The 15,769-nt window shown below is 39.0% G+C and overlaps 1 protein-coding gene across 2 annotated transcripts; it reads right to left on the bottom strand.

Moving 5' to 3' along the window:
• Nucleotides 1–599: 599 nt before the first annotated feature.
• On the bottom strand, nucleotides 600–14,520 carry DLL1 (delta like canonical Notch ligand 1). Of its 2 annotated transcripts, none has more exons than XM_075864343.1 (11): nucleotides 13,992–14,520; nucleotides 12,226–12,534; nucleotides 11,189–11,249; nucleotides 9,929–10,186; nucleotides 3,843–3,903; nucleotides 3,566–3,696; nucleotides 3,283–3,467; nucleotides 2,911–3,127; nucleotides 1,877–2,654; nucleotides 1,657–1,771; nucleotides 600–1,268 (listed from the first exon to the last, which is right to left on the bottom strand). In XM_075864343.1, the coding sequence occupies exons 1-11, from the start codon at nucleotides 14,043–14,045 to the stop codon at nucleotides 1,263–1,265; spliced, it is 2,175 nt and encodes a 724-aa protein (XP_075720458.1). In that variant the 5' UTR covers nucleotides 14,046–14,520; the 3' UTR covers nucleotides 600–1,262. The 2 variants fall into 2 exon arrangements, with proteins under 2 accessions (XP_075720458.1, XP_075720459.1); XM_075864344.1 differs by having other exon boundaries at nucleotides 3,298–3,467.
• Between the last annotated feature and the right edge of the window lie 1,249 nt (nucleotides 14,521–15,769).

The raw sequence follows: 15,769 nt of genomic DNA, 5'->3' as shown, positions 1-15,769 counted from the left end.
CTCCTGTGTGTAATTGTCTTAAGTCACCAAATATCATTGTCACGCGGGGCACGAAAAGAGTTGGATATGTGGCAATTAGGGAACCCCCAAAGCTATAATTCAGGGGATTTCCAAGTTATTACAAATAGTGGCAGTGGTAGGAGGGATGCATAAAAAAAAATAATTACATAGCTGCAGCCATGAAGTGCCTGTATACCCACATGATCACTGCAGGCAATCACTGATCTCAGTGATCCTGTGTCGTACACCCACTGAGACCAGTGATTGACTGCAGCGATCATGTGGGTACACAAGCACGTCATCGCTGCAGCTATGTCAATAAACAGCTGTGGGATGGAGCAGCAGCAGCGCTGGAACGCCAGGGATCTGTGAGGTGAGTGATGGCTCTTTTTTTTTAATGCATCCCTCCTACTCCTGCCACTTTTTGGAATAACTCAGAAAACCCTTTTAAGATCCATACCAACAGCTATAGCAGCTTAGCATGTACAAATGTTAATTGTTTAACACCATTCAAAATAATTATAAACTACAAAAGTTATCATTCATAATATTTATTTTGGAAAAATAGTTTAAAAATTAATTCCTTCATTAACAAAAAAAAAAAACTGTAGAAAAAATCAAATACCATTTGCACAATATTCCATAAATACATATATATACAAAAAAATATAGTCACATAGACCTGAAGTGCCTTTGTACATATTTACCAAACTTTAAATTATAAAAATGACCATTACAAATACTCGAGCTTTACAAATATCGTAAAAATAGTCTTACAAGTTCAAAAAATAACGCACATTTTTTGACCTAGTGGAAAACACCTTTTAGTATAAAAAAGACTAAGCCAGGCAGTGTCTGTAGTTTAGCAACGGAGTGGCTCATAAGAATTAAAAATATACACCTCAGGCAGTGCACTCTTCTTCTAAAGAATGTAGAAGTCCATTCATTAAATATATATTTATATTTATATATATATATTTACTGTATTATAATTATTAAAAAAGCAACTGTCCATAGTGCAATGAAGAATGGAGAAGAACAGAAATGGCAGTGCAACAGTTTGTGTCCGGACACAGAGACTAGCTTGGGGTGTCCATTTGTTTTGCAGTCATTTTGCTAATTTCAGTAGAGAACCAGCTCAGCCTGAATTTAGTGTCTCAGCAGCAGTCAACAAAGGGATGTCCCTCTCCTCAATTATCAGCAGCATTCATGTGGGCGTCACCTCTGAATAAGAGACAAGAATGGGTTGTACAGCTTCTATATTACACCTGCGGAAAACAGAAAAGATAAGGTTAGTCAAACGCGGGCAAGCAATCTCCGTGTTACTAATGTGCCTATATTATTTTGTAATAGCTTTCCTAAAATTGAGCCCTATTCCTGCATTTCATCTTGGTTTATTATTGGTTTTTATTTGAATGGATACTGGTTTAGTTTTACTTAATCGAAACAATTTTAGATAAAATATTTAAGGGCATAAGGCGCCCTACAATTGCAACACCCTCTCACTATGCAGGTAGTTCCTTTCTTACACTGGAGGCCTAGCCATAAGCTGTTTTAGGAGTGCACATATTTGGTCAGACTACAATCATTATGCTATTTTTCTAAAAAAAAACAAAAAACTTATACCAAAAGCTAGAATAAAATAGCTGCACTTACCTCAGTTGCTATGATACATTCATCTTTCTCGTCTGATATGACATATACCGACTGATATTTTGTGTCTTTAGATGATGAGTAATTTGAGTCTGGCCTCCGTTTTTCTGAAGAATCGCTGTGGACAACAGACAAAAAAACTCATGGTTAGATGACTTGAACAAAGTTGAAAAGTGCAGAGAAAATTGGAGTTCACCCAAGTTAGAATCAATAAGATATTCACCTTTTTATATGTGATGAGTGCAGGTCTTCTGAGTCTGAGTCACTTGAGCTGCACTTGGCTTCACATTTCCTCCGCTCCTCCTTCGTGGTGTCCTCATTCTTCAGCTCATGTACTAAATTGTAATCCACAGATGGGTATCGGGTCTTGAAACCATTTTTATCATTATTGCTTTCACTGAGAAAGTCCACCTTCTTATTTGTATTTTTAATCTGAGTAGTCCCTATAACGCTTACAGAAATGTCCTTTTCACGATGGCAGGTTGCCAAGTTATTCATGGTCTTGGTCTCGCCACGATTAGCCGCAGGCATGTGGCGCTTCTTCTGCACCCTAAGACGCACATAAACAACTATAGCCGCACAGCCTAGCAGCAGCAATAACACCAGGATAATTCCAGCACACACTGCAATCCAGGGGAACTGTCCGCTTTGCCTTTCTACATACTTTGGAGTTTCAATGCTTTTTTCAGGCAACAAGAACTGGCAGTTAAGTCCACCATAGCCATGAGCACATTCACACACATAACGATTGTTTCTCTCATGGCATGTTGCCCCATTGTGGCATGGGTTGTGCTCACATTTGCTGACAGGCACGCTGCAGTTTTTTCCAGTGTAACCAGGAGGGCAGGTACATGAGTAGTCATTAATCCCGTCCTGGCATGTGCCGCCATTTTGGCAGGGGAAGGAAGCACAGTCATCCAGGTTATCATCACAGTTTGTCCCAGAGAAGCCTTCCTGGCACTGGCATATGTAGGAATTTCCAAGATCTTCACAGCGAGCTCCTTTAATGCATCAAAACAGCAATCGATTAGAGAACATGAATTGGTGTCAATTGAAAATCCATTTACTACAATTTCTAAACAAATTATTTTCTATATGCAATGTTCCAGCATACTATTGATAATACCTCATACATCGAAGTGTTATTTTCCTAAAATATATGCATCTAAATTGATTCTGCCGATTCTACAAACAATACAGAGCTATATACGGCATTTCAGATTGATAAACCTATAAACACATGGAGTGAGATCTTACCATTGGCACAGGGATTGGAACTGCAATAATCAATTTTCTTTTCACAGTTGAAGCCAGAGTATGTGAATGGGCAGAGGCAGCTGTATCCACCATCTGGGTTATCGGTGCATCTGCCTCCATTGAAGCATGGTCCATCAGCACAAGTCATGGCACTCAGTTCGCAATTTTTGCCATAGAATCCTGGTGGACATGCGCAGGAATAGCTGTTTTCTAGGTCCTGTTAAAATCAAAGGATCGGAATCAGAACATATACCATAGCTGGGGACAGAAGTGCTAACTATAACATAGCCTACGAATTGCCATACATACATACATATATATATATGTGTGTGTGTGTTTGTTTGTTACATAAAAGTAGTGAATAGACATTACCAGAAAGGAACTTACAGTGCAGCTCCCTCCATTTTTGCAGGGGTTGGCATCGCATTCATTGATCTCAATCTCGCAGTTCAATCCAGTGTAGCCTGGACGGCAGGAGCAAGTGTAGCTCCCTTGACCTGTGTTGGTGCAGGTGGCTCCATTCTTGCAAGGTTTGTGGTGTGTGCAGTAGTTAAGATCTGCAGAATGGGTAAAAGTATTTAGTTAGTAAATCTTATTTCTACCATTATTTTATTTAGTGACTAGTGATCCATCAAAGTTATGTTAATTAGCCTACCTTGGTTACAGAAAAGTCCACCCCATCCTTCTTGGCAGTTGCATTGCCACGGCTGTTGGCATGTACCATGCAGACAACCTGGATAGCGGATGCATTCATCGCAGTAGCGCCCTTGCCAACCTACACGGCATCTGGCAAGAAAAAGAACATAAGATATTTAGTATACGATCACATGGTAGTAAAAATGGGGAGAGAAATATGTATAAATGTACATGAATGACCTAGTCTGTCACCTTAATTCTTTGTATACATAGGGGGGAAATTTCAATGAACTTACTTGCACTCCCCAGGCTTTTCACAATAACCATGGTGCTCATCACATCCAGGAAGACAGATTGCTGTAAGAAAAGGATTGGAAATATGAGAACTATAGTCTGGTGTGCATGTGAATAGTAGCTAGTATACAGATGCCTGTGAATAGTAGCTAGTATACAGATGCATGTGAATAGTAGCTAGTATACAGATGCATGTGAATAGTAGCTAGTATACAGATGCATGTGAATAGTAGCTAGTATACAGATGCATGTGAATAGTAGCTAGTATACAGATGCCTGTGAATAGTACCTAGTATACAGATGCATGTGAATAGTACCTAGTATACAGATGCCTGTGAATAGTACCTAGTATACAGATGCATGTGAATAGTAGCTAGTATACAGATGCATGTGAATAGTAGCTAGTATACAGATGCATGTGAATAGTAGCTAGTATACAGATGCATGTGAATAGTAGCTAGTATACAGATGCATGTGAATAGTAGCTAGTATACAGATGCATGTGAATAGTAGCTAGTATACAGATGCATGTGAATAGCAGCTAGTATACAGATGCATGTGAATAGTACCTAGTATACAGATGCATGTGAATAGTACCTAGTATACAGATGCATGTGAATAGTAGCTAGTATACAGATGCCTGTGAATAGTACCTAGTATACAGATGCATGTGAATAGTACCTAGTATACAGATGCATGTGAATAGTAGCTAGTATACAGATGCATGTGAATAGTAGCTAGTATACAGATGCATGTGAATAGTACCTAGTATACAGATGCATGTGAATAGTAGCTAGTATACAGATGCCTGTGAATAGTAGCTAGTATGCAGATGCATGTGAATAGTGCCTAGTATACAGATGCATGTGAATAGTAGCTAGTATACAGATGCATGTGAATAGTAGCTAGTATACAGATGCATGTGAATAGTAGCTAGTATACAGATGCATGTGAATAGTAGCTAGTATACAGATGCCTGTGAATAGTACCTAGTATACAGATGCATGTGAATAGTAGCTAGTATACAGATGCATGTGAATAGTAGCTAGTATACAGATGCATGTGAATAGCAGCTAGTATACAGATGCATGTGAATAGTACCTAGTATACAGATGCATGTGAATAGTACCTAGTATACAGATGCATGTGAATAGTAGCTAGTATACAGATGCCTGTGAATAGTACCTAGTATACAGATGCATGTGAATAGTACCTAGTATACAGATGCATGTGAATAGTAGCTAGTATGCAGATGCATGTGAATAGTACCTAGTATACAGATGCATGTGAATAGTACCTAGTATACAGATGCATGTGAATAGTACCTAGTATACAGATGCCTGTGAATAGTAGCTAGTATACAGATGCATGTGAATAGTACCTAGTATACAGATGCCTGTGAATAGTACCTAGTATACAGATGCCTGTGAATAGTACCTAGTATACAGATGCATGTGAATAGTACCTAGTATACAGATGCCTGTGAATAGTACCTAGTATACAGATGCATGTGAATAGTACCTAGTATACAGATGCATGTGAATAGTACCTAGTATACAGATGCATGTGAATAGTAGCTAGTATACAGATGCATGTGAATAGTACCTAGTATACAGATGCATGTGAATAGTAGCTAGTATACAGATGCATGTGAATAGTACCTAGTATACAGATGCATGTGAATAGTACCTAGTATACAGATGCATGTGAATAGTACCTAGTATACAGATGCATGTGAATAGTACCTAGTATACAGATGCATGTGAATAGTACCTAGTATACAGATGCCTGTGAATAGTACCTAGTATACAGATGCATGCGAATAGTAGCTAGTATACAGATGCATGCGAATAGTTCCTAGTATACAGATGCCTGTGAATAGTAGCTAGTATACAGATGCATGTGAATAGTAGCTAGTATACAGATGCATGTGAATAGTACCTAGTATACAGATGCCTGTGAATAGTACCTAGTATACAGATGCCTGTGAATAGTACCTAGTATACAGATGCATGTGAATAGTAGCTAGTATACAGATGCATGTGAATAGTAGCTAGTATACAGATGCATGTGAATAGTAGCTAGTATACAGATGCCTGTGAATAGTACCTAGTATACAGATGCCTGTGAATAGTACCTAGTATACAGATGCATGTGAATAGTACCTAGTATACAGATGCCTGTGAATAGTACCTAGTATACAGATGCATGTGAATAGTACCTAGTATACAGATGCATGTGAATAGTACCTAGTATACAGATGCATGTGAATAGTACCTAGTATACAGATGCATTTGAATAGTACCTAGTATACAGATGCCTGTGAATAGTACCTAGTATACAGATGCATGTGAATAGTACCTAGTATACAGATGCCTGTGAATAGTAGCTAGTATACAGATGCATGTGAATAGTACCTAGTATACAGATGCCTGTGAATAGTACCTAGTATACAGATGCATGTGAATAGTACCTAGTATACAGATGCCTGTGAATAGTACCTAGTATACAGATGCATGTGAATAGTACCTAGTATACAGATGCATGTGAATAGTAGCTAGTATACAGATGCATGTGAATAGTAGCTAGTATACAGATGCATGTGAATAGTAGCTAGTATACAGATGCATGTGAATAGTAGCTAGTATACAGATGCATGTGAATAGTAGCTAGTATACAGATGCATGTGAAAAGTAGCTAGTATACAGATGCATGTGAATAGTACCTAGTATACAGATGCATGTGAATAGTAGCTAGTATACAGATGCATGTGAATAGTAGCTAGTATACAGATGTATGTGAATAGTACATAGTATACAGATGCATGCGAATAGTAGCTAGTATACAGATGCATGTGAATAGTACATAGTATACAGATGCATGTAAATAGTACCTAGTATACAGATGCCTGTGAATAGTACCTAGTATACAGATGCATGTGAATAGTAGCTAGTATACAGATGCATGTGAATAGTAGCTAGTATACAGATGTATGTGAATAGTAGCTAGTATACAGATGCATGTGAATAGTACCTAGTATACAGATGCATGTGAAAAGTAGCTAGTATACAGATGCATGTGAATAGTACCTAGTATACAGATGCATGTGAATAGTACCTAGTATACAGATGCATGTGAATAGTAGCTAGTATACAGATGCATGTGAATAGTAGCTAGTATACAGATGCATGTGAATAGTACCTAGTATACAGATGCATGTGAATAGTACCTAGTATACAGATGCCTGTGAATAGTACCTAGTATACAGATGCATGTGAATAGTACCTAGTATACAGATGCATGTGAATAGTAGCTAGTATACAGATGCATGTGAATAGTACCTAGTATACAGATGCATGTGAATAGTAGCTAGTATACAGATGCATGTGAATAGTACCTAGTATACAGATGCCTGTGAATAGTACCTAGTATACAGATGCATGTGAATAGTACCTAGTATACAGATGCCTGTGAATAGTACCTAGTATACAGATGCCTGTGAATAGTACCTAGTATACAGATGCCTGTGAGTAGTAGCTAGTATACAGATGAATGTGAATAGTAGCTAGTATACAGATGCATGTGAATAGTAGCTAGTATACAGATGCATGTGAATAGTACCTAGTATACAGATGCCTGTGAATAATAGCTAGTATACAGATGCATGTGAATAGTAGCTAGTATACAGATGCATGTGAATAGTACCTAGTATACAGATGCCTGTGAATAGTACCTAGTATACAGATGCCTGTGAATAATAGCTAATATACAGATGCATGTGAATAGTAGCTAGTATACAGATGCATGTGAATAGTACGTAGTATACAGATGCATGTGAATAGTACCTAGTATACAGATGCCTGTGAATAGTACCTAGTATACAGATGCATGTGAATAGTACCTAGTATACAGATGCCTGTGAATAGTACCTAGTATACAGATGCATGTGAATAGTACCTAGTATACAGATGCCTGTGAATAGTACCTAGTATACAGATGCATGTGAATAGTACCTAGTATACAGGTGCCTGTGAATAGTACCTAGTATACAGATGCATGTGAATAGTACCTAGTATACAGATGCATGTGAATAGTAGCTAGTATACAGATGCATGTGAATAGTACCTAGTATACAGATGCATGTAAATAGTAGCTAGTATACAGATGCATGTGAATAGTACCTAGTATACAGATGCCTGTGAATAATAGCTAGTATACAGATGCATGTGAATAGTACCTAGTATACAGATGCCTGTGAATAATAGCTAGTATACAGATGCATGTGAATAGTAGCTAGTATACAGATGCCTGTGAATAATAGCTAGTATACAGATGCATGTGAATAGTACCTAGTATACAGATGCCTGTGAATAATAGCTAGTATACAGATGCATGTGAATAGTAGCTAGTATACAGATGCCTGTGAATAGTACCTAGTATACAGATGCATGTGAATAGTACCTAGTATACAGATGCATGTGAATAGTACCTAGTATACAGATGCATGTGAATAGTAGCTAGTATACAGATGCATGTGAATAGTAGCTAGTATACAGATGCATGTGAATAGTACCTAGTATACAGATGCCTGTGAATAATAGCTAGTATACAGATGCATGTGAATAGTAGCTAGTATACAGATGCATGTGAATAGTAGCTAGTATACAGATGCATGTGAATAGTACCTAGTATACAGATGCCTGTGAATAATAGCTAGTATACAGATGCATGTGAATAGTAGCTAGTATACAGATGCCTGTGAATAGTAGCTAGTATACAGATGCATGTGAATATTACCTAGTATACAGATGCCTGTGAATAGTAGCTAGTATACAGATGCATGTGAATAGTACCTAGTATACAGATGCATGTGAATAGTACCTAGTATACAGATGCCTGTGAATAGTAGCTAGTATACAGATGCATGTGAATAGTAGCTAGTATACAGATGCATGTGAATAGTGCCTAGTATACAGATGCCTGTGAATAGTAGCTAGTATACAGATGCATGTGAATAGTAGCTAGTATACAGATGCATGTGAATAGTAGCTAGTATACAGATGCATGTGAATAGTACCTAGTATACAGATGCCTGTGAATAATAGCTAGTATACAGATGCATGTGAATAGTACCTAGTATACAGATGCATGTGAATAGTACCTAGTATACAGATGCCTGTGAATAATAGCTAGTATACAGATGCAAGTGAATCGATGTTAGATAATCCGTCCGCACTAGTGATCTGGCTTGGTAACTAGTGTATTACTAGTCACTTGTAAACAAGGAGCCTCCATAATACATTTACACACAGACAAAAGAGAGCTCCGAGTCCTCATCTCCCCTCCCCCTTTGCACACACTTTTTTTTTTTTTCCAAGTGAGGGTCAGAAGTCTTTTTTTTTCCTTTCCCTAATTCTATAGCCGCACGGTTCCACCCCTTAATATCCCAGCGAGTGTGTGCAGATAAGAGTGGACAGCTGGTGTGCAGGGTGCCAGTACAGGACAGCTGCTCTATTGTCTATTCTGTCCCAGCAGCTGCCCTTCTGCAACAATACCCCACTGCCTCCAGCCAATCACAGGCAGGGGTGCCCCTCCTATGGCCAATCAATGGTGAGATCTAATCTATGGCACGCGTGTGATTTCTCTGAAAACTTTTCATTATTATTATCATTTAAATAAATGGTGCAAAGTTCTCAGCAGAAAGAGGGGCACCAGCCTGACAAAGGAGTGTGGGGGAAGGGGGGGCCCTCCTGCATCTCTTGCATAAGACAAGCTTGTTAAGCAGGCAGAGCACATTTTACACAGCTATGAGGCACAAAATAGAGTGGAACACCCCCATTAGACAGAATAAAAAAGAACTCATCAACAAGATTAATGAGGCACTCCGAGTAATAAATGTGTTATATAATGGAAGAAGAGATGAATCAGCGAGCCGCACTATTATTACAGATGGGATTTTCTATATGGAATGAAGAGCAGAGCGGCACTATTTATTATAATCGGTCTATGATAACTTTACCCTGAACCACAAGACAAGTCTAGCATAGGTGTGAACATGAACCTGCGAACCATGCCTTTGTTTACTTACGTTCTGTGCAGTACTGGCCCTTCCAGCCGGGGTTACAGATCTTCTCTCCTTTTTCACCACAGTAAAAGTGTCCAAAAGCATCATCCCTGGGTCGGCAGTAGTCAGAGCACCCTTCTCCATAGTAGTATTCATCACATATGAAGCGGTAGGAGTATTTGAGCTCAGTGCGGCCACTGCTGTGTAAATCCTGGGACCACTCGTCACCCACTGTCAGATGTCTCTGGGTGGTAAGGCGGCTGATCAGGCGTTCAGGGTTCTCTGCCAAAAGAAGATCATTCATTACAACCAACGCACCCCACACCAGCTGGCAGGACCTGTGCACTTGTTACTGGACTACTGCACTGAGCAGTATGATATGATATGTATGATATGGTAGCAGTATGATATATAGCAGTATGATATGATATGTATGATATGATATGTATGATATGGTAGCAGTATGATATATAGCAGTATGATATGATATGTATGATATGATATGTATGATATGGTAGCAGTATGATATATAGCAGTATGATATATGATATGTATGATATGGTAACATGATGATATATAGCAGTATGATATATGATATGTATGATATGGTAACATGATGATATATAGCAGTATGATATGATATGTATGATATGGTAGCAGTATGATATATAGCAGTATGATATGATATGTATGATATGATATGTATGATATGGTAGCAGTATGATATGCTATGTATGATATGGTAGCAGTATGATATATAGCAGTATGATATGATATGTATGATATGATATGTATGATATGGTAGCAGTATGATATGCTATGTATGATATGCTATGTATGATATGGTAGAATGATGATATATGGCAGTATGATATGCTATGTATGATATGGTAGCATGATGATATATGGCAGTATGATATGCTATGTATGATATGGTAGAATGATGATATATAGCAGTATGATATGATATGTATGATATGGTAGCATGATGATATATAGCAGTATGGTATGCTATGTATGATATGGTAGCATGATGATATATGATAGCAGTATGATATGATATGATCCCACAATAGACACAATGTCCTTGTAATAGACTAATAATGATGTATTATTAATAAGTGGGATCACACTTTAAATCAAAGACTCTCTGGGGTAATATCAGAAACGGAATCCAATCTAAAGATCAAAGACTAGATGCCGGTGAAATGAATTGCCACTTGGTAGCCCTCCCATAGGTGTAATGACAGGATGAAGTCATTGGAGATTAGAGGGGGGTCTTACCTGTGTTAAGATCGTCTGGAGCATCGGTGTGCAGAGCTTCAATGATAAGGGAGAATGTGCCCTGTACGAGAGAATACACAGGGTTACTATTCATTGCACACTATTGTCATATACAAAATCACAGCTAATAGCGATAACAGGCCCGCCACTACAACCCCCACTCTCTAGGCGAGGCCCACTGAACTGTGTTGGCCAGCTGCGTGTTTTCACTTTTCCTAAGGAAATGGGTGGATTTTTAATAGTTATTTCCTGGTATGATTTTTATGTTTGTTTGTTTTATTATTCGGTTAGCAAAACACTGAGGTGCCGCAGAGCTTTCCTCGGTTTAACCCTTCACTGCCTGTCGAACATCTTGTAGTCCATGCCAAGGACCCTTTCCATTTCTGGGCATTCCCAATGTACGATGGGCAAAAAAAAATATATTAAAATGTCCCTCTTTGCCCGATTAACCCCTTCAGTGCGAGATCAGGGCTTCTAGCTTGGCTGTTGTCATCAATCTTCACGCTTAATTTAGCCACTTTCACACATTGAGGATGGCTGTAAAATGAATCCTTTAGGGAATTTCACGCTGTGCTGACAATTATACGACCAGCTCCAGAGACAAGAGGGAAGAGTAAGGCAGTGGCATTTCCAACACCATAACACTTGTTCCTTTTGCAAAATAAAAAGCCTGGCCTATGAGAAATAACACTTCTCACCTCCTTTCACACACAAATCTCAGCCTTTCAGTGATGGCTCTGAGCTGTGACTCCCCTCAGGATATAGAGACAGATGTAAACCCTATAAGTGCCCCCTCCCCTCAGGCAGCTGCCAGTCCTGCACTGATGCTTTTATCCAGGGGTTTATTTCACCGCACCCTGTGTAGACAATCTACCTCCTGTGAATATCCTGCATGATGAGCCACCACCCTGACAGATAAGATCTGCTGGAGGTGGTAGTCCTGCTAGCCGTGCCTGATCACTGCGCATCCTCCATATCTAGTACCCACATCTATACAGCCTGCAATGCCCGAGTCCTGCATAGGAAAGCTTACTCACAGGCCAGGTGAATCCAAAGGTAAAGCGGATGGGGTTGGTAAAGGTCGGGTCCGAGCTGACGGTGTCCGGCACACTGAACGAGTTAGAGCCCAAAACAGGAGTGATAGCGCTGCCGTAAGTACACGGCGGCTCCGGGGACACGCTGGTCTGGTAGTGTTTAAGGCAGATCCTGAAGTACGTCTTACATTCGCATTGCTGCAGTCCCTGGGAGCCGGACGTCCCGCCGCGGCAGCAGTTCATGTTACCAATAGGACCCTTCCTATTGACAAACTCCTGCAGCTTCAACTCAAAGAGTCCGGAGCAAGTGACCTGCGGGACCAACAAACACCCGATACATCACTCTATATAGTACGACTACATTCACTCTAGATACATATACAGTCCATACTATAGATACATATATAGTCCATACTATATATACAGTCCGTAATCTAATATATATATATATATATATATATATATATATATATATATATGTATGCTATACTTATACAGTCCATACTATAGATACAAGTACAATCCATACTATAGATATAAATATTATATATATATATATATATATATATATATATATATATATATATATATACAGTCCGTAATCTACACAGTCCATGCTATAGATATATATACAGTCCATGCTATAGATACATATACAGTCCATGCTATAGATACATATACAGTCCATGCTATAGATATATATACAGTCCATGCTATAGATATATATACAGTCCATGCTATAGATATATATACAACTCATTCTCTCCGTCTCTCTCCATATATATATATATATATATATATATATATATATATATATATATATATATACACTCAATAATAATAATATCAGCAGACACACTCTAGATACATAAACAGTCCATGATCTTTTTATCTCTCTCTTTCTATTCCATACTCTAGATACAAATATAGTCCATATTATACAGTCCATACTCAATAATAATATCAGCAGACACACACTCTAGATACATATACAGTTCATATTCTACACATAGACAGTCCATAATCTAGATGCATATACAAAGTCCATACTATAGATACATATACATACAGTCCATACTCAATAATATCAGCAGACACACACTCTAGATACATATATATATAGTATACAATCCATACTCTAGATACATATACTGCCCATATTCTACATATATATACAGTTCATACTCTAGATACATATACGGTCCATATTCTACATATATATACAGTTCATACTCTAGATAAATATACAGTCCATACTCTAGATACATATACAGCCCATATTCTACATATATACACAGTCCAGACTCTAGATACATATATAGTCCATACTATAGATACATATAGAGTCCAGACTCAATAATAATATCAGCAGACACATATAGTCCATACACCCAATATTACTGGGGTTTATCAGTATACACAAGTATGTAGCCTTGTGTACGAGCCCTTCTCTCTCAGTACAAATATTGATACAGCCCATATACTGCATCAGTATACACATATATACAGACCATCTGCACACACATATACAGAGGCATCCATCAGTACACATACGTATATGTGCAGTCCATACGTTATAACATAAGAATGCATCAGTACACCTATGAAAACAGCTCGTATATAGGGATAGGCATCCATCAGTGCAACCTGGCCATACATCATATATAAAACAGGTCTCCATCAGTGCACGCATACTCTGCCCCGCCGTATAGAAACGTGTTAGATGCCAGGCAGATATGCCATCATCACACCCAGTATGTGGTCCTTACCTGGCACACCAGCGCGGCCACAATAAGGAGGCTGATGACGGACTGAGGTCCCATGTTGGCTGCGGTGCCGTGTGCGGTACAAGGCAGGGTCAGCCCCAGAGAGCCGGGTGAGTGCGGGTGGCTTGTCCCTGGCAGGCACTGTGCTTCACACACCAGTCCTATGTCTTTTCTCCGCTCTAGATACGCCCTCTCATTGAGTGACAGTTCTTGTGAATGGTGATAGGTGGAGACTGATGCTGGCTCAGGACTGTCAGCACCTTGTGTGCCCCTAAACCTCGGGCTCCATAGGGGTAACAATCATTCAACAATCCACAAAGGCAGGGGCTATAATCCCAGTGACTGTAGCTGTCCTGTACGCGCAAGGCTGGGGAGAAGCGCTGCTGTTTGTATCTATGCAGTGTCCTGTGGCTCCGTCCTCGCAGTGTATAGAATAGGAATCCCAGGTGTTAGTAGTGTAGTGGCTTGTGCGGCTGAGCTCTCGGTGACTCTCTGCCTGTGGCTGCCCGCCTGCCTCTTTATATGGAGCCTGTCGTCTGCATAGCTAATGAGATGGAAATGAGCAGACCCCCAATCTGTCCAGAGATGTCACAAAGGAGCCACTTGCCGAACCCTCCTCTCTATGGATCGCCAAATGGTCAGTGAGCTGTAAAATGTGCAACCTCCCTCCTGCAGCCGCCGCCTCCATCCTCTCCTTCCCCGGGCACAGTACACTCACTTACAGTCCTGACACCAGCTCTACTACTTCTATCACCAGACATTATATAGCTTCAAGTCACGTGATCACAACCTTCCGCAAAAAGCCACATCAATGGATATCAAATCCATAATGGGGACAGAAGTAGAAGAAGCAGCAGCAAGTCTTCTCCCATTCCCCCCAAATCGTGGAACTCCCCCAATCAGCTCCTGCCCCCACTCCCCCTTAGTGCCCCATGTTCTCACCTATTAAGCATAAATAACACAACATTCAATTCTGTATTATAATCACATCATAAGGACTCAGCCCCAGCCCCCCCCCCCCCCCCCCCCCCATCACTGCCAGGGTTCCCTATGACGATTATCATCGTACTCATCCATATTGTACTAGGCTATGGATTATTTACTATTACTATTATACTATAAGTAGTGCTCTGTACTATGTATTGCATACTATATACAGTACTTTATACTATAAACAGTGCTGTGTGTTATTGATTATACACTATGTACTTTATACTATATAAGCAGTGCTCTGTACTATGTATTGTATACTATGTATTTGGTACTATGGATAGTATGTTATACTATAAGCAGTGCTCTATACTATTTATTGTATACTATATACAGTACTTTATACTATAAACAGTGCTGTGTGTTATTGATTATACACTATGTACTTTATACTATATAAGCAGTGCTCTGTACTATGTATTGTATACTATGTATTTGGTACTATGGATAGTATGTTATACTATAAGCAGTGCTCTATACTATTTATTGTATACTATATACAGTACTTTATACTATAAACAGTGCTGTGTGTTATTGATTATACACTATGTACTTTATACTATATAAGCAGTGCTCTGTACTATGTATTGTATACTATGTATTTGGTACTATGGATAGTATGTTATACTATAAGTAGTGCTCTATACTATTTATTGTATACTATATACAGTACTTTATACTATAAACAGTGCTGTGTGTTATTGATTATACACTATGTACTTTATACTATATAAGCAGTGCTCTGTACTATGTATTGTATACTATGTATTTGGTACTATGGATAGTATGTT

Source organism: Rhinoderma darwinii, chromosome 4 (assembly GCF_050947455.1).
Source record: "Rhinoderma darwinii isolate aRhiDar2 chromosome 4, aRhiDar2.hap1, whole genome shotgun sequence".
Classification (NCBI taxonomy): domain Eukaryota; kingdom Metazoa; phylum Chordata; class Amphibia; order Anura; family Rhinodermatidae; genus Rhinoderma; species Rhinoderma darwinii.
The sequence above is the reverse complement of the archived record's forward strand: the minus strand, read 5'-3'. Positions and strand labels throughout refer to the sequence as shown.

What these genes read in the sequence shown, in the direction of transcription:
- DLL1 (XM_075864343.1), bottom strand. Translation starts at nt 14,045, where the DNA reads ATGGGACCTCAGTCCGTCATCAGCCTCCTTATTGTGGCCGCGCTGGTG. An exon ending in TGGCCGCGCTGGTGTGCCAG is followed by an intron (nt 12,535 to 13,991) that starts GTAAGGACCACA and finishes TTGGTCCCGCAG; the next exon opens with GTCACTTGCTCCGGACTCTT. An exon ending in TTCCAATCCCTGTGCCAATG is followed by an intron (nt 2,655 to 2,910) that starts GTAAGATCTCAC and finishes GATGCATTAAAG; the next exon opens with GAGCTCGCTGTGAAGATCTT.